The 19,890-nt window shown below is 39.9% G+C and overlaps 1 protein-coding gene and 1 pseudogene across 1 annotated transcript in view; both read right to left on the reverse strand.

Annotated features, from left to right (window-relative positions):
* Positions 1–636: 636 nt before the first annotated feature.
* LOC124790339 lies at positions 637–754 on the reverse strand (annotated as a pseudogene).
* Positions 755–5,491: 4,737 nt separating this feature from the next.
* LOC124789243 (solute carrier family 22 member 7-like) overlaps positions 5,492–19,890 on the reverse strand; it is a 75,029-nt gene continuing 60,630 nt past the window's right edge. The window contains exons 4-5 of the mRNA XM_047256537.1: positions 18,260–18,428; positions 5,492–5,717 (exon numbers count right to left, since the gene is read on the reverse strand). Of these exons, the coding sequence (XP_047112493.1) occupies positions 5,492–5,717; positions 18,260–18,428 (395 nt within the window). The remainder of the gene's footprint in view (positions 5,718–18,259; positions 18,429–19,890) is intronic.

Raw genomic sequence — 19,890 nt, forward strand, 5'->3', positions numbered from 1 at the left:
GTGATCTATATGTTCCTTGATTTTTTAATAACTTTTGTTAGTCATTTTGAGTTGGTTTTGTAGTGTGCAACTACTACAGGATCTCTTACTTGCCTTTATGAACAGATAAATTTCCCTTTTCTTTCACAAGATGCAGTACTTTTCCCCTCCTCCTCACTCACTGCTCGAAACCTATTGCCCTCCATATAAATCACAGGAATTAAAAAATGGGTGATGGGTCATTGTGCTAGTGGTTGGGGATGTGGGCACAGCCTGCACAATTGACTGATTTTTCCAAGATGGCGAAACTATCACATCATATGGCAGCCAATATGTCAAAATGTTTTCAATATGGTGGCTGATCAGAAGATGGTGCTCTGTATGACTTAACTTGCCCTTATAAGTTCCCGTCCCCTCACCCTCACCCAAAGAGGAATCAGCTTCTGTACCTGATACCCACTCCGTCTACAGGCCACAAGTGGCCCATCGGGACCATCCGACCGCCGTGTCATCCTCAGAGGGGGATGCGGATAGGAGGGGCGTGGGGTCAGCACACCGCTCTCCTGGTCGTAATGATGTTATTCTTGACTGAAGCCACTACTATTTGGTTGAGTAGCTCCTCAATTGGCATCATGAGGCTGAGTGCACCCCAAAAAATGGCAACAGCGCATGGTGGCCTGGATGGTCACCCATCCAAGTGCCAACCATGCCTGACAGCACTTAACTTCGGTGATCTCACGGGAACCGGTATATCCACTGCGGCAAGGCCATTGCCTTCTGTACCTGATACCATGTTTCATTATTGTTACATGATAGAAAATGGAGGAGGCAACTAGCATACTTTTGCTAAGTAAAAATGACTCAAAATTAAAAATAGCCCAATTGTGCAAAGTAAAAATGAAGCAACCCACTTATCCCATTATAGTTTACTTGTTAAAACAATTACGGTCGTGTTTATTACATTGCAGTTGTTAAACACAGACAAGGAATAGTTTAGTGTATTAATGTAACAAATTGCTCAAGGACTCCCGTATGTGTTGTATATGCTTATTGCAGGCTGTATTTATTTAGACATTATAACAAGTTTGGCATTGGCATCATTAAACAGTCCGTATGCTTAGCTGATTGGTAACGTGCTTGCCTCCCATGCGGCAGGCCTGGGTTCGATCCCTGGCTGGGTTGGTGAGTTTCTCTGTTCATGGATCGGGTGTTATGTTGTCCTCATCATCATTTCATCCTCATCACTGGCACATAAGTCACCCAATGTGGTGTCACTGAAATATGACTTGCACTTGGAGGCTGAACTTCTCTGGATGGGGCCTCCCAGCAACAGTGCCATACGAACATTTCATGAAGGTTTCCATGTATTTGTTTCAACAAACAAACACATTAATATCCATACATCATACAGTTTCAGCCATTTGGTTGCATCTGCAGAGCTGCTCCCATTGTCTGTCCCATCACACAGGCAGCCTGGAGAATTCCCAACATGTATGCTCCACAGAGGACAGCCAGTGGATAAATGTGCTCTGACATTGGGCATGCTCAAGTCTTCCCCAGTTTCCTCTCCCCCCCCCCCCCTTTTTCTAACTTTTGTCTCCATACACCACTGACTCCCAGAGCCCTTCCTCAAGAAAGAGACACCAGCAAAAGACGAAAGATAACGAGGTGCTCCAACATCACCAACATCACCTACTTCAAACCTCAGAAACCAGGTTATGCTGGTAAAATTGTTAAAATGAGCATCATCAATAAACATATGTGTTTCATTAAGATACAACATATAAAATATAAGCATTTTCTCATGCTGATTACTCTTCCACCTTTCAAATCATTCTATCATGACTATTATAGCAGTTATCAACAAAAAACACTGAGTGGTGGCATCATGCACTATGTTAAAATGAATGAAATGTAAAGAAACATACATACTCAAATGACTATGGCATATAAAAAATATAAACAAACTTCTGCTCTTCCATATGATACATTCAGTTGAGAATTAAGACATGCCAGAATTAGATTGTGAATGATTTGCATATAATGATCTAATTTAAACTATGAACATAATAAATAATTTGGCAGATAAATTCCACAAATATTGAACATATCTTAGGAAAGGTTAAAGGTAAGAGGGGACACATGCTGACATCATGCTATGTATTCGGTGGATTACAGCTGGCCGAAACATGTTAATTAAAGTCATCATTACTCTACTAACACAAGAGTTTCAGGTAACCAGTTTATTATGTGGTTACTGTGTACAGGGTGTAGAAAAAAGTGTCAAATATTTTTAAAGGTGGTACTACCCAAAAAAGGGAAAAAAGTGTAGTAAACATAGGCTATAAAATGCATATCTTAAGAGCTATGAGCATTTGTTCCTCTTGACTTCTGTGAAATACATCTCTTTTGTTGATCATGGGCTCATAACTATTAAGTTATGCATTTTAGGGTCCATGTCTACTTGATGGTTTTTTTTTTTTTTTTTTTTTTTTTTTTTTTGTGGGTAGTACCACACCTCAAAATATTCAACACTTTTTTTAACACCCTGCAGATAAGCTTCACATTTACATATCAATGAAGGGTATAGTTGCCTTGGTTTTCCAGCAGTATAATTTTAAATGTCTGTTAAATTATAGTTTACAAGTAGCTTTGTTACTAGTGTACTAGTGGTCATAAAATTAAGTGCACTGTTGCTATGAACTCATGGCATCAGGATGTAAAATAAATATCTTTGTATTCTTTGAGAGCCCATTATATTCAATTTTAGTATTTTTTAAGTACTTCCAGTTATATTCAGTACCTGGTAGTGTCACTCACCAACAGGCATGCATGTCTCCTCCAGGACTGGAATTTCTCTTCCGTTTCCTGTCATCTATGTCACCTAATCCCGTTGTGCAATACTCTAAACTCTGCCATGTGACTTGCCCGTATTCCAGCTAAGACCAAACCAAGTTTGTAAACTCACAAGTCAGAGCCAGCTAGGCCGATTTCAAGGACAAATATTTTTCCCAAAACGGCCAGTGTTTTCCAATATTTCTTACAGTTCTCTTAGGAAACAGCACCTTATAGAAGCTCTATTAGCGGAAACAGGAAGTGGCCAATGAAGAGCTCAAATCTGATTGGCTGAAAAGCCTAGTGTTAAATAATTTCATGAAGTGACTTGGAACTGGTGATTTTCAGAAGTTGACCAGGTACCCTTGTGGGCTGTAAGAGTTGTGTGCCCTCTGGAGTGGAGGTGGTATTCTAACGTATGTTTCTGATGTCAGTAACTGGTGATCAGCTGAGCTATTTTTCCAGTATGGAAAGTCTACAAGAATTGGCTAAGCCAATGTGGATTTCTCCTCAGACATTTTCAGGTTTTTTTAGGAGAGTGTTGCCTTCAAGTGCATATGCACATGCCCAGTAGGCAGAGCCCTTACATCAGGTCATGGAACCAGTAGCTAGCTTGATGTTGGTGTTTCACTGAAGGTAACTAATTTGTTGAGGTTTTAATTTAAGCAGATAATTTCCATTTGTTTCTGTGGAAATTTGAGCATTGTCTTTTGTGAGATTTTTTCTGTTCTTGACAGTCAAATGCATTTCTGGTTTTGTTATGCGGGGATTATTGCAGAATTTGCTAAGAACCAGATGGAGATGGTGTAGAATTCCAGTTCAGTGCTTGGACCTCGAATTCTTTCTAAAGCAGTGGGATTGTTGTAGAGTTTTGATTTTTGACATTGAAGTAACTAGAAGCTTAACTGTGTCCCACAGGTCAAAACAAGACTGGTGACCCTTATTTATAGTTATCTAATTGAGTAGTAGAGAAGAGATTTAATTCCACTTGGCAAATAGACGTTTTTGATTAATGCCGTTAGTTTGTATCACACGCCACACATTGACGTGAGAGGGTGGATTCTGACCATGCCTATGAGTGTGATTTGATGCGACACAATGAAAGGAACATTTCAGGTCTTAGAACTTGTGTAACATAGTGTGAACATATATGTGCAATGTTATCTGATTTAGTATTATCAGACTTGGGATGTAAAAAGACTATACTAATCTGACTGTTATGCAGGCTATGTACTGTGGTCTCAGTGGGTGTTGGCAGCCAGACTCAGCACGAGGGAGTGTGATCTGCAGAAATGCTGTAGGGCATCTGTGATACAGCATTCTCTGTAAATACATTTATTTTTAGGATTCATTCAATGAACATGGCTTCTTCGTCCCATTGATCAAACACACCACAACACAGAAGCGAACACAGTCAGGAGTGATTGACTGGTTGCCAGTGGTGTGGCGCACTACTTTACTGAGGTACCCTTGAAGACGTCAGATTTCACAACCAGGTCAGTGGTTGCCAGTTCAACAAAGGCTGATGGTATCCATGCTGCTTTATGCCCTGGCCTCCCAACAAGAGGCGGCCAAGACTCCAGTAGCTGCACAGAGATGCTGCCATGGGCCATGGGGGCAGCATGAATGCATCTCTCCCAGACAACAGTGTGTGTGTGTGTGTGTGTGTGTGTGTGTGTGTGTGTGTGTGTGTGTCTGGCCAGCAGCTAGCAGGTCAACCTCGACTGATCCCCAGCAGGGTGCTGATTGAAATGCTCAGGTCTTCTCATCACTGGCATCAGCATTCCACAGCAGTGGAGTTCATCAGGGTGGCATGTATGTCGTGGCTGAAGTCACCAAAAAATATTAGTCATAGAACAGCCTCAACATGGATTTGCTTTAATTCACAAGACTTTCACACCAAGTGACGATTGGCTGCTGGCAACTGAATAAAATAGAATAAAATGTGCGCCTCATAAGACCCAGAATGTATGCTGGTTGGCTCATGCCAGTGATGTTATTGAGCTATGCCAATTAGTGAATTTGACCCTCATTTTGTAAGCTTGTCAGCACTTTTAACTGTTCTGTGGTATCCCATCTATGGCTTTTAATTCTTTAGCTTCACACTTTCTGCCATGTTAGCTGGCTGAAAGTCATTCTTGTGTGTGATTCACGCAGAATGACATTACGAAGTGATCATTCTGCTGTGGTCGCATGCTTCACTCTCTGGTCATATCTGGTGTGGCTATGCCCCAGTTATGTTCCTCACTGTTTGCTACAATGGGTTTTCTTCATAGTTATATTCTCATTGTGACACTGTACGCCCTGTCTTAGGTTAGCCCTGCACTTGCCAGGGAAAAGGCTTTAAAATTTTGACATTCACTGAGAATTTCTTTCTGTGGTCCAACAGTGCAGATGAGATGATTTGAATTAATAATAAAGAGAGGGTAAGAAATCAGAGAAAAAATACGACATCATCGAGTTTAAATGGTTTAACAGTATTTGATAAAAATTTTATAGCACTGCATTTCACAATCATTTTTATGCAGAATATACTGGAAAAAGTTAAGATTTTATGGTTTTCATGACAATCAGACTCTCCCTTGTAGCACCAACCTGAAGAGATTTACAAGGATTACTGAGAGTAACATGCTTGCTTCTAGCAGAACAAACAAGAGGCAGCCCGTTCTCGAGTAAGTCACCTGGCGATGATGAGGATCACGGTGTTCTTAAAGACGTTCCAGCTGGAGAATATACTCAGGAAGCCTGTCCTGTCTGCCTTGTTGTTGCCCACGGTCTGGATAACCTGCAAGGCAAATGCAGGCACAGTGGAGCCGTTGGTGGTCGCGATGTCACGCAACACTGCCAGTGCCTCCTGCTCGCGACCCCTGCATGCCAGCCAGCGCGGAGACTGTGGAAACCATCTGCACCAGAAAGAAAGTACAAGTCTCCTGTAATTACTGTTAGTAATTTGTTTATTCTTAAACCAGTCTTACTACAATGCTGTAGGTGCCAGATAAGTATAAAGAGGAGACAGAATGAAAAGTTACATAAGCCATACATTTGGGCATGTACACTGACTGCCTGACAAAAAATGTGTGGCACACAAAAGGGAATGAGGAAACAAAATGTTACTTTACAAATTGAAAGAGTATGTGATGTTATTTTAGTGATTACCAAATCAAGTCACATTTACAAAGAACTTGGCAGTAAGAGCCAACTTACAGTCTGATGTGATATCCCCACTGGCCTGGATGCATGCAATTATTCGGTTGGAAAGTCTGTCATAAATCGGTTTTATCCTCTTTTCATGCAGGCTGAGACACAACTGTTGCAACACATTCTTGATATCATCGATACTGACACTAGGATGGAGAAGGATAGCTGGTCCCACATACATTTTATTAGCGACAGATCTAGGGTCTTGCTGACCGCAAAAGTACTTCTACGCCACACAGACAGTTCATAGAGACATGAGCCATGTGTTGTAGAAGACTGTCCTGTTGAAACATGGCAGCACAATGCTGCCACATGTGAGGTAAAACATAGGGGTACAGGATGTCCATAACATATGGATGTATCATCAGAGTTCCTTCAGTCAGTACCAACTGTGACCTGAAGTCATGTACTGTGGATCTCCTCGACACGGCACCAGCGGGAACACTGCTATGTATCTTCAAAACACTAAAAGGATGGTACCTCTCCCCATGCCACTGCATTACTCACTGATGATGGTTATCTAGGACAGTGCAGAACTGTGTTTCATCACTCAATGCAATATAACACTATTCATCAGTTGACCGTGATTACTGATCACAGCAACACTTCAAAGGCAGCCATCTGTGTTGTTGTGTTAATGACAGCCTGTCTATGGGATAGTAATTCCCTATTCTGGCTGCTGGTAGTCTCCAAAAAATGGTGCAAAAGTGACACAGAATATTGCTCTTGGATGGGATGTGCAGTTGTGAAGGATTTACAGTGTGATTGGAGCACAACATGGTGGTCCTCCCCTGGAGTGGTCAGATGTGAACCTTGCCCTCACATTTCCATGCAATCCAGTATCAAGCCATTGTCACATCTGAATGCCCCACAAATCTGGAAATTACAAGGATTTGTCCAGCCACCCAAATGGAGCCCCACAATGGAGGAGTTTCTAACTCTGTCAGATACTGATAACGCTGTTTAACTCTAGTATGTCAAATCTCTGTGTCTTTCACAGTGATCACTGAACATCTGACATGCCTTTTAACCCTACCAGGCACGGTAACAATGCTAAACATGAACACTAGTGCATTCTTGTGGCCGTTCTACATCTCACACAGAATTGAAAGTCTAATAATTTAAATATCAGCAGATGGGGTGCACATCTCCGAAATAACATTGACATCCCTCCATGTCTTCTGGGTGCTCCACTTCTTTTGTCAGATACCATAATTGCTTGCACTAAAATGTCACACTCAAGGAAAATATTTGCAATGTCGCTGTTTTGTATCAATGCAAACCAAGTGAGTTTATAGTAACAAAACTAATGTCACACTATTTGTTCATATCTCATCATTGGCCAAAGCACGCACGCACACACACACGCGCGCGCGCGCACACACACACACACACACACACACACACACACACACACACACACACACACACACACACACACACACACACCAAGCATTGGAGCTACGATGCATCCCTTTATATATGAGCTAATTTTCTCTCTGTCCCTCTGAAGAACTGATTAAGTATCCCTCAGCGTTGAATGATACATTGAGATTAGGAAGACAAAAGAACAGTGGTATTACAAAACATATCTTGTTTATATGATTTCCAGTATAAATTTAAAAAATGAACATTGAGTGAAATTTAATTTAACAGAGATGAAAAGTGAAATTTGTTTTGACTTTTTAAAACAAAAGTAGTATTCTATTTCAATTGTTTCTTTATTTCAAGTAAACTTAATTTTAAATGGCCTGGCATTATTTCATTTTTCTCCAGTTTTTTTTCCAGGTTCAAATGTTGCTCAATGTGATGACCATTTGCATGCAAGTCAGCCTGGAATCATACTAGAGATGCCATTTCACAACTATTCACAGCACTTTTTGAACAGTGGACAATGGTATGTTTAGTTGTCATGACACAGCTCATGCATTGCTTGAAGACTGTACACTGCATCCAGTATTCTCTCAAGCAACAATAGCTTTCTCAACAATTTGTGGAACAATTAGCTGTCGGCCTTGAATAAGGAGCAATTCCAAAATTGCTAGTTAATTCAAACTTCCAAATCCTGTTTTTCAACACTGGTGTGAAAAGAGGATGTCTCTGTATTCCTGTAATGTATCCATACTCATGAACAGCAGCAGCCCATTACTGGTGTTTTGATAAAACTGCTTTGCGAGTAAAGCCCTGCACATCTTGTCCAGACCTGTGTTGACTACCTTCAGCTTTAATGCACAGTACTTGTGTTTCAACACTATGTTGCCGTATCAGTACCGGTGCCTAACGGCAAGTCGTATAATATGAACACTACTAACAACACAAATTCTGTAACGCACAGTCTGAACATCAATCTTAAATAGATTCTGTTTATACTGACTTAAGTAGCAGGAGTTTAATTACAACCTCCCTGTAGAATATACAGGGACAGATAGATGTTTGTGTGTGAAAATATACAGGGTGTCCCAGCTATCTTGTCCACCCAAAATATCTCTGGAACAATAACAGCTATTGGAAAACGACTTTCACCGGTATCAATGTAGGGTTTGAATGTACATATTTGGAAACATTCTAAAACGAAAGCATATGTGTTTTTAACACAAACTTATGTTTTTTTAAATGGAACTCCTATATTTTTTCTTCAGCAATCCATAGCATGACAAAGCACATACACAATGGTGTTGATTGCATCGCAATATTCCCATTACATCCCGAGATATTGAGACGTGAAGTTGCTGCTTGCAACACCCGACATGCACTGCTAGCGCACGTCCTGAGGCTCAGGCGTGAACCCCATGCTGCCCGTAATCGCGATGTGATTGACATGTGTAATCCCACTTCCATATTTATCAAGAGGTCCGAAACGAATAATGCGGTCTGCTGCCATCAACTCTCATAAGCACATAATGGTTTCCCTCTTGCACGTTTTACGTATCTACGTACACAGTATGAACTAGTACCGAGCAGTGTACACCCGTCAGGTTGTCTTATTTATCCTGCACACCCAAAATAAGGTTTATCTAATGCGTTATATGACCCATTGTGCCTGTCGCGCAGGGCCTGGCTCTACCTAGTCAAGTGTCCAATGTAGTTCCCACTACTGCCACAGTTACCACTTCGCCTTGTTTATGATTTGCGACCCATGCAAACTCCTGTACTCCACCACCCTCCGAGCATCCCATTTGTTGTTGCTTTGGCGTGCAGTACACCGCTTGCCAGTGCAGTCGTGTATCAGAGTAATCTAGTGACGGCACCGAGGTAGTACACATTGTGAATAAATGTTGTGTTGTGGAACTTATACTGTACAGTATAATGTACACACATGAAGATATGGTAGAAATGCTGCTGATCTATGGAGAAAGTACATTGACGGGAAATACGTTATGAGATTGCTTGTTTGTTGATAGTACTGTTAGCGAACATTATGGTTATTAAGTTAATATGTCTGTTTTCTACCCTACTCTACACACCTGTACTGTACCCTGTTGTAGGTGGACGAAATGCTGTTCAGGCAGAACGACTGTACAGAAGACGATTCCCTGACAAGCCATCGCCTTCGCGCCGGGTGTTTGGTTGTCTCACATCTCGTCTACATGAAACGGGAAGCTTAAATCCAAGACCTCGACATCGCCCTAGAACACGCACAGATGAACGTGCTGAAGTTGCTGTGCTCGCTACCATAGCTGTGAATCCTCAAATCAGCACACGTCAAATTGAACGTGAAGTTGATGTGTCAAAATCAAGTGCATAGCGTATTCTTAAACATCATAAATTTCATCCTTACCATGTTCATTTACACCAGGATCTTCATGGAAATGACTTCCACAATAGGGTAACATTTTGTCGGTGGGCTCAGCAAAAACTTCTGACTAATCCAAATTTTTTTGCAGAGTTTCTCTTTACCGATGAGGCATCATTCTCCAACAAAGGAATTGTCAATATGAGGAATATGCATTATTGGTCCGCAGACAATCCAAAATGGCTCCGTCAGTTAGAGCATCAACGTCCGTGGAAAGTTAATGTTTGGTGTGGGATTATTGGAGATACCATTATCAGACCTTTCTTTATAAATGGCATCCAAAATGGCAGACAATACTCCAGATTTATATGACACAATCTTCCTGTTCTCTTGGACACCGTACCTCTGAACCGGAGAATGGTCATGTGGTATCAGCATGACGGATGCCCTGCACATAACGCCTTACGGGCACGACGACTTCTGAACCGTAAGTTGCCTGGTAGGTGGATTGGACGAGGTGGCCCAGTTAGGTGGCCTGCCTGATCTCCGGATCTTAGACCGCTGGATTATTTTCTTTGGGGAGCAGTGAAGGATGCTGTTTACCAACATGAACCAACAACACCAGAGGACATGAAGCAATGCATTATTGATGCTTGTACAGCCATCAAAGAGGAAACAGTAGCACGAAGTAGGGCATCCTTCATCCGCAGAGTGGCCCTATGTATGCAAGCCAATGGGCATCACTTTGAGCATGAGATGTGAATGCTATTTTTAGTATGTAGTGCTGGTATCACAGTGGAAGTTTCTACAAAGGGCCATTTTACCCAGTGATGTTAAGAAACATTTGTTTGCAACAATTTGTCATTTAACGCATTAGATAAACATAACATTGATAATTATGTGATAATAAAACTAATTGGTTAAACATGTTTACATTCATCTTCTATGCCTACCTGGACTTCCCAAATCAAAACATTTTTACCTAAACAATGATAAAACTTTTAGTCCACTTGCTCGTTTCACTAAAACCATCAACATGAATTTTACTATTACGAGTGAATGATTGACTGTCACTTGCGCTAGATCTACAGTAAAGTAAAGTTTTAACGTTAAACGGCATTACCTTTTTAGTAATGGATTAACGATAAGCGAAGTTAACTTTGTGACTAATGTTGCGGTACACAGATATGTTACAGAACCGCATCACCCCTAGCCTATGGGATAAATACCTGCTGGAATCTACGACATTAATGCAGGATGGCAGCAGACCGTATTATTCGTTTCGGACCTCTTGATAAGTATGGAAGTGTGATTACGCATGTCAATCACATCGCAATTACGGGCAGCATGGGGTTCACGCCTGAGCCTCAGGACGTGCGCTAGCAGTGCATGTCGGATGTTTCAAGCGTCAACTTCGCGTCTTAATATCTCGGGATGTAATGGGAATATTGCGATGCAATCAACACCATTGTGTATGTGCTTTGTCATGCTATGGATTGCTGAAGAAAAAATATAGGAGGTCCATTTAAAAAAACATAAGTTTGTGTTAAAAAACACATATGCTTTCGTTTTAGAATGTTTCCAAATATTTACATTCATGGGCCCCAGCCCTACATTGATATCGGTGAAAGTCGTTTTCCAATAGCTGTTATTGTTCCAGAGATATTTTGGGTGGACAAGATAGCTGGGACACCCTGTATAGGATCAACATACTAATGCTCTAGAAAGTGTTTCGAATGTGGGATGAAGATAGCAAGTCCGGAATTTCTGGCAGCTGGATTGTTATGATACGCAAAATGGATACCTCCAAGATAGTTTACAGTCAAGAAGTGTTGTCTGGAAAGTGATCTTTTAAGTTTGTATTTTGGAGAGGTTCAACTGTAATGTTTCATTAACTTGGCTGGTGTATAAACAGTGGTAAGTTAATGACAACTGATGTAAAGTTCATTCGGTTTGCAAGTAAACATTTTTAAGTACCCATTGACGAAATTTTAACAATGGATTTGTAGGTAGAATTTATCCTTTTAAAAATATGTAGTTATAGTAGATATATGTGAAACAATGACGTATCTGAAAAAAATATTACACTTGTACCTACTTGTGGGAAAATCTTGAATCTTTTCTGTGTGATTTCCTCAAGCAACCAAAATGTTGCCTATCATTATTTACAGCCAATGTCTTCAGTTATACAAGGTGTGCATGCTGTAAGAGGTATGAGTGTTTGTTCATCTTCACTAGTGTGCAGCACATTGCTTCTACTGAACAAATACTCATAGCTCTTAAGGTATACATTTTAGTCTATATTTATTTGACATTTTTTCCTTGTTTTAGTCCATACTAGGTCCTGCCAGGGTGTGAAAAGCAAAGAACTGCTGGCAGTAGAAGAGATGTGTTTCATAATATCGAAGATGGAAAAGTGTTCATATCTCTTAAGATATATGCACTTTGTAGCCTTTGTTTACTAAACATTCATTTCTTACAAATAGTTTTCTGTTGAGGGCAACTGCAGCTGAAGTAGTCTGAAGTGAGTTTTCCTAACCATGGGCTGTCACTGTTGCTAGTTGGGGGTTTTACCTTTTCTTGTTTTGCTCTTTTCATTGTAGGTAAATGCACTTTTAACATATCAGTTTTTCAACTGGTCAATTTGAACTATGACACCATGCTTGTTGTGAGCAACAATATTTATTTTGGGACAGATGAGTACCCATCCTTACTGCATCAGGACTGATATGGTTTACTGACTTGTGAATATTTCATATTGGTTGTCATGGGAATTACAGAAGTGTCCGATTCCACCCATCTGCTTTGACCCATGACATCACCAATATGGCAGAAATGGCCATTCTAAGAGTCTCCAATGTGGCCTCTTATGACGTCATTACATAAACACGGCAACAAATACGAAAATACATGTAAATAAGACAGTAACATCTCCCTCCAAAAATAAAACCAAACTAATGGGACACCTGTGGGAAATGGGGGGTTTTAGGGTGGGGACAAATGAAATATAACAGTAAAAAAGCACACTAAGATCCCAAAACACACAAAATGATGGAAAAAATTACAACATTCCGCTACACCAATAAAATCTACTGGTATTGGACATTTCCCTTGACCTATATAGCTCAACCGCAACTGTCGATACCTACAGCTACAAAAATTGGAATCGGACATTTCCCTTGACCTATTTAGGTCAACCATAGCTGACAATACCAAAACACCAATGGCTACAACTAAGAAAATTGGAATTCGTCATTTCCCCTGACCTACATAGGTCAACAAAAACTATTAATACTAGAAAACCAACACCTACAACTACAAAAAAATAAAACAGAAACCACAGGACCTCAAAAACCCAATAATTAAACATTCCTACATAAATTAAAACACAATCAATATACTGTAAATACACAAAACATCACAACTCGAGTAGAATAGACACAAAAAAATAGTTACTACCAACAAATTCTGGCAGTGCAAACTAGGTCAACCCCCCCAACCCCACCCCCACTCCCTCATACACACACACACACACACAAACTGCCACATGTACCTGTCCCTGGTCCAAGATGTTGGAATTCTGGTTAGCCTAATGTTCTTGGGACAAATACTACACTTCACAATCTCAACAATTATTCCAAATAACTGCAGGAGTTTAATAACAGACAACATGTCCTCCCCCATGTCCGATCGTAACATGGGATTGTGTATTTCTTCATATCTGTACCCAACAACAGAAGCCACACAATAAATAAATTGTCTTACCACACGACAAACAGTAAACCAATAACATTAACGAAAACACCAAACACATAATCAAAAAATTATTGATAACTCACAGAAAAAACTTCTAAACCTTATGTCCTGAACTACAAACACTGCTAATGAGTTCACAGATCCAACACCAAAGCTTAAATGAACCCAATACAATACATTACACTCAGCACATACACACACACCACTAGAGGGCACCAGCAAACACTACAAGACGACATCTACAAACACAACAAACTCATAAACTCCATGCCGTAATGACGTAACATATCACAACACCCTTGTGTCACGTCAAAGCAGATGGGTGGAATCGGACACTTCCATTGACCCAAATGTCAGTTAGATTTCAGTTTTGACAGCACTTGGTCACAACAGTGAAGATTAGGTATTTTGTGTATGATAAATTTATTAAAAGTGCATAACAGTGTTTCATTCAGACTATGTATTAATTCTGTAAATATTATCAGTCCCAGTTCACTGTTCACCTATTGTGACAATCTCCGAACAAACAATCAGGGTAGTATTATATTCAAATGTTTTACGTTTTTCATATAATACTTTCTGACATGTTCCACACCCACAAGCATCATCTCATTTTTTGGGTCTATGGAACAAACACTGAACAAAAACTGAATCTAATCTAATCTAATCTAATCAAAGATATTGGATGGTAGTTTTGTGAATCACTTCTACTACCTTTCTTGTAGACGGGTGTGACCTGTGCTTTTTTCCAAAAACTACGACAGATTGTAGTTAGAAGAGGGGATAACTCAACCATAAATTCAGTATACAATCTGACAGGGATTCCATTGGGGCCTGAAGTTTTGTTCAGTTTTAACAATTTCAGCTTTTTATCAACACCACTGAAACTAACACACTTATTTCATTGATCTTTTCAGTGGTGGATTAAATTGGGGCAATTCTAAAGGAACTTTTGAAAATGGAGTGAAGCATTTCATCCTTTGCTTTGCTACCCCCAATTCCAGTTCCTGTCTCATTCGCTAGGGAATGGACACTAACTTTGGTGCTACTAACAACCTTCACATATGACCAGAATTTCTTTGAGTTTTATGAAATATCATTTGATAATATTCTGCTATGGTAGTCATTGAAGGCATCACACTTTGTCATGTTGATAGCCAGACATGTTCCAATAGCCAGACATGTTCCATCCAGCATGTCTCTATCTATAGCCCTACACTTTGTTTTACACATATTGTGCAGTAATCTTTGTTTCTTTAGAAGTTTCTTTACAGTGACTGTATACCATGGAGGGTCCCACCCATTACGAACTGTTCCACTGGGTACATACCTATCCAGAGCACAGTAAACTAGTCTTTTAAACTCGAGCCATAGTTTCTCTATGTGCTCCTGCCCTGTGCTGAAACTTCCAAGTTCTTCATTGGAATATAATGTTTACTGAACATATATATCTTTCTGCTTGCTTTAGTTGTCCTTCGTACTTTGGTAATCATTGTTGCCACAACTGTGTCATGGTCACTGATACCAATTTTGATGTGGACAGCCTCAAGGAGGTCAGGTTTGTTTGTTGCCAGTAGATCCAATACATTTCCCCATGAGTGGGGTTCCTAACTGTCTGTTCTAGGAAGTTTTCAGAGAAGGCATTTAGTAATGTTTTGAAGGATGTATCATCACGACCACCACTAACAAAACTATCATTTTCCTAGTTAATTGTTATATGATTAAAGTCTCTGTAGATGATTATAGTATGATTGGGGAATTTCTGTAGAAGTGAACTGAGGTTTTCTCTAAAGTTTTCAGTACATCAGGAAACGAGTTTTGTGGGTGATAGAAGGATGCAGTTATCATATTATGCCCAGCCCTAATACTGAGCCTTGCCCAAACAATCTCATATGCAGTTTCAGTTTCTACCTTGCTGGACTGCAGTTTCTTGTCTATTGTGACAAGTACAGCACCTCCATTTCCATTTGCCTATTCTTTCAATATACACTTAATTATTCCCCAAAAATCTCACTGTTATCAATTTCAGATTTCAACTAGCTTTCCGTATCCAGTGTTTAAGTGAGCTTCACAGCTGTTCCAGAGCACTTCAAACACAGGCACTTTGTTGTGAATGCTTTGGCAGTTTATCATTAGGATTTTAATACTCTCAGCTGTGGGAGGCATTTCTTTCGATCTTACACTGATACTTCCATGAATCCTGCTGCTATCATCATCTGTATTGTATGGAGAGTTGCCTAATCTAGAAAACCCTTGTATTCAGCCCAAACACAGTCAGGTACCTGACCCATTTAGGGGGACCCTACAATTCTCAACCCCATGGCGCAAGTCCAGGATGTTGCAGCCTAGCTTGCCACATAACCTCTGAAGTCTCGGCTTCTGTTATTTGCTTCAAGTCAGAACCAGAGGGCCATGATCAGTTCTGGAGACAATGCTGCAAATTGTGAGCTTCATTGAAACGCCATGTGCAAGGCTGATCTTCTGTCTCCTCAGTCAGTCGCTGCAATGACCCAAGAATGACCTCAGAGTCCAGACGACAGGCATTATTTGTGCAATGTGTGTCACAATCTGCTGTTCCCTCAATGGCTGCTGCAATAGCCTCTTCAACATATTGAATGAGGCCCCCAGGCATACACACTGAAGCACTTGGTGTCCTTTCCTGTCTCTTCCTACCATTTCCTTAAGGAGCACCATCATTCATCATACATTTGAATTGCCAGTGTTTAATTGACCCCTACCCTTTCATGTTTGCCTGCTCTTGACACCAGACAGGTGAAGCGAGTACCACTGACTCAGTTTCAGTGAAAGACAGCACCTCAAACTTATTGGTTAGAGGGATGAGTACAACACCCTGAGTCCTCCATGGTTCCCGTCCAACCTCCACAGGATGTCTAGATCTACTGTTGACAGGCCACTCTCGGTCAAATAGATGAGTAATGACAGATCCTGTGCTTTCTGCAGAGGAGACAGGATCCACAGGAAAGGATAGTACTTGAGGTAGCTCTGGTACCGGTAGCACAGGTACACAAATCTTGGGAGATCTTCCATCGCAATGATTCACAGCAGCTGCCAATCATTTGACAGTAGTCAGCGCGGTTTCCAGCTGTTTATGAATGTCAGCCAAGTCATCCCATGTTTGAGAGCAGCATTCACAGTGGGGCAGCATTTTGGCAGTGAACAAACAACTTTAAATTAAGTCTGCTGATTATCTTTTAATCTGTTGAGCTAAAAACTTGTGCGAATTTCCTGTAAGAATTGAAGCAAATACCCAAAAAAAAATTTCTTTTAAGGCAACACAAAAACTTGTGTTAAAAATTACTAGTATCTAAAACGTTTTGAGGTTGCCTACAGTTGTTAGCAAACTTGAAAACAGTTAATTCACAATAAATGCAAACCAGCATCTGGCCATTTAGATTTAGGTTTTCCATTATTTCCCTTAACTGCTTAAGGCAAATGTCTGGATAGTATCTTTGAAAGGGCACAGCTGACTTGCTTCCCATCCTTGATACAATTCGAGCTTGTCTCAAATGACTTCAATGTCGAAGTGACGTTAATCCAATCTTCCTTCCTTCCTTTTACAATGCAGATAATAAATACTGCTACTCCTCTTTTAGGAAACAGCTAGATGTAACACAGTATGTTAGTTAGAATATCTGCTGCAGTAACTAAACCACAAACACTGATTTACTATAAATGTTTGTGTGTGTGTGTGTGTGTGTGCTTATGGGTTTTATAATTGCATTTTTTGTTGATGCTTTTTATTAACGTACATCAAGAGTTTATCTATGTGTCATACAAGTTTTGTCTACTGCACTATGTTGCTCATCCTGCTGTTATATGACGTCTGATTCATGGAACTACTGGGTGGGTTTGAATCCTGCTCCATTTCTTGTATTCTCATTCAACTCCAGAACTCAACTCCACTCTTGTTGACATTTGAATTGTATTAAGCAAGTTAATGGTGGCAAGAAAGTCTGAAAAGTTTGTGAGAGTTTTGTAGTGTGGGCTGCACTGAGTAATAGTTGTTAAGAAAAAAATTCGATATGTCACATTGTTTCTGAATAAATTAGCATTGAAGTTAGCCAATTAGGCAATTGCGCACGAAAATTCATGTGGCCTACCAGACGCAATTAGTGTCATTATTCTCATTGCTTAGATAACAGTGCATGAGATTGCTCAGCCTTTGGCTCAGGTTCAATCCTTACTACCATCCCATTTCCAATGTTTGTACTGCTGCCTTGTTCGGTTTTAGGAAACCAAATGAAGCACACATTTGGTGGCTCTGTGTCCACCAGGACACTTGAATTTGTGCACATAATGGTCTGATTGTCTAACTTCAATGACAATTAACTCAGAAATTGCTCAACCTATCAGTTTATTTTATTTATTTATTTATTTGTAACAGTTATTTCTTGGCACAACCTAACCTGCAATAACCTGACCAGCTGTTCAGATTGTTTCTGATCACAGTGCAACAGTAATACCAAGTTCACGATAATGCAGCTGCTTTTTAACCATTGTACTATTCCAGTGTATTGTGAACAGCAACGATAAAGGTCTCTGAAGTGACTGGCCATTCATGTGGTTTTGTACTTTGTGTCAGATTGTTATGCATTCTTTGCTCTTGAAAATCAGTCTCCTGATGAACTGCCGCTTCCAAACAATATTCGCTGACACACACATAAACTGCCCACATTTTTATCATCATTGTATTAAAAAACAAGTACTCCTTCACACCTTTCATTTTATATGCATCACCTGAAGAAGAAGAACAGGGCAAAACAACTGAGGGCTGCAAATGACATGAAATAGTTCCAGTTGGGCAGTGCCCAAGACACCAGACCAGCAAGCATCATTCCAAGGGCCATGCTACAGGATGCGTAGCGGTTGATAACAGAGCGGTGCTTGATGTCTGTAAGTTCCAGGCCTGAAACAAGTGAGAACTATATTAAATTATTTCAGGTACCAGGTATCAAACATTACAGATTTTGTGTCAAAGTTTCTTCGAAATTTCTCATAACAAAAGGACTAAGGCAAGGCTGTGTCCTGATCCAATCCCATTTAAAATGTATATTGAGGAACTGACTCAGAGCTGACATTGAATTCACAGCAATATGGATGTAGTTGTGAAAAATGAAGTTTAGTTCACTCTTTATGAGCAGTTTGCTACAGTATTAGCCAGAGAAGATTGTTAATAATGTTCCGAAAACTTAGAGGATAATGTAAGTAATGTAAACTGGCAAATTATCTATTGAAAATTCTATAGTAATGCAGGGAATTAAGCCACAGTAATTTTAATCTGCCATCCTCCATAAAATTTCATGGTGATCCCAATAAAACTTGAATGTTGATTGTATCTATAATAGTTTAGGATTTACTGTTAAAGTGAAATCAACAAGTTTTTTAACAAAGACCTGAATGCTAAAAACTGCTTTGGTCAATCTTAATGATCAACATTTCATATAGAAGCGCACCATTAAAATGACAAATGGTGTAAACATCAACCCTGTAACTTTATTTGTTTAACAGATATAGTAAATTTAAATTATCATTATTTACAGTTAAGCATCAGATCATCATTTCCTCCACACAAAACACATTGAACAATGACAGCATGACACCGTACTGAACCATTAGGTAACAGAATATTTACTGTAAAGCTTAATGTGTAATAGTTACTTTTGTTCTGTATTTATTTATCGGAAAGCACATTGGTGCAAGACTACTGGCCGTGCCATTCAAAGTTAAGAAGGAAATTATATTGGTTTTATGTAAAAGAATTTAATGTTTCGTATGTAATGGATATTATTGTTACTTTATTTAGAATGTGAAAGTGGTCAAGCTTTGATTATTTAAATATGGTATGTTAAAATGTAAATGTATAATGTAGAATAAGCTGTAGCCAATTGGATGGATGGCTTCAGGAAAGGGAACTGCCCTAGTCAGTTGTATGAGTATGTTTGGCGCATGGGAAGTGTGGCCGGCGACAGGCGTAGGGACAGTGCTGATGCAGACGTGAAAGCGGACAGTTCTGGTTGAGACATCAAAGGGTACAGTTCGGATTTAGGCATCAAAGCGGACAGTTGGTCTTTATGCAGCTAGGAAGTGAAATGACTTAGAAAATTTCGCGTTGTGTTGTATTGCGGGACATAGTCTCTGAGCGGTGAGCAGCTGCACTCCTGTGTGAAATATAACTTTTTGTGTAAATATTGAGCTGGAGTTTTGGACTTGTTTTGAGATGAGGTTGTGAATGATCGAACTGTGTCAAATAGATATGCACTCGAGTGTAACAGTAACTCTAAATACGACCACTTTCGCTATTATTTTGCTTTCTGAATAAACATCATTCTAAACAAATCACAACTGTGTGGCCTACATCGTTTATGGGT

The sequence above is a fragment of the Schistocerca piceifrons genome, chromosome 3, assembly GCF_021461385.2.
Source record: "Schistocerca piceifrons isolate TAMUIC-IGC-003096 chromosome 3, iqSchPice1.1, whole genome shotgun sequence".
In the NCBI taxonomy this organism is placed as follows: domain Eukaryota; kingdom Metazoa; phylum Arthropoda; class Insecta; order Orthoptera; family Acrididae; genus Schistocerca; species Schistocerca piceifrons.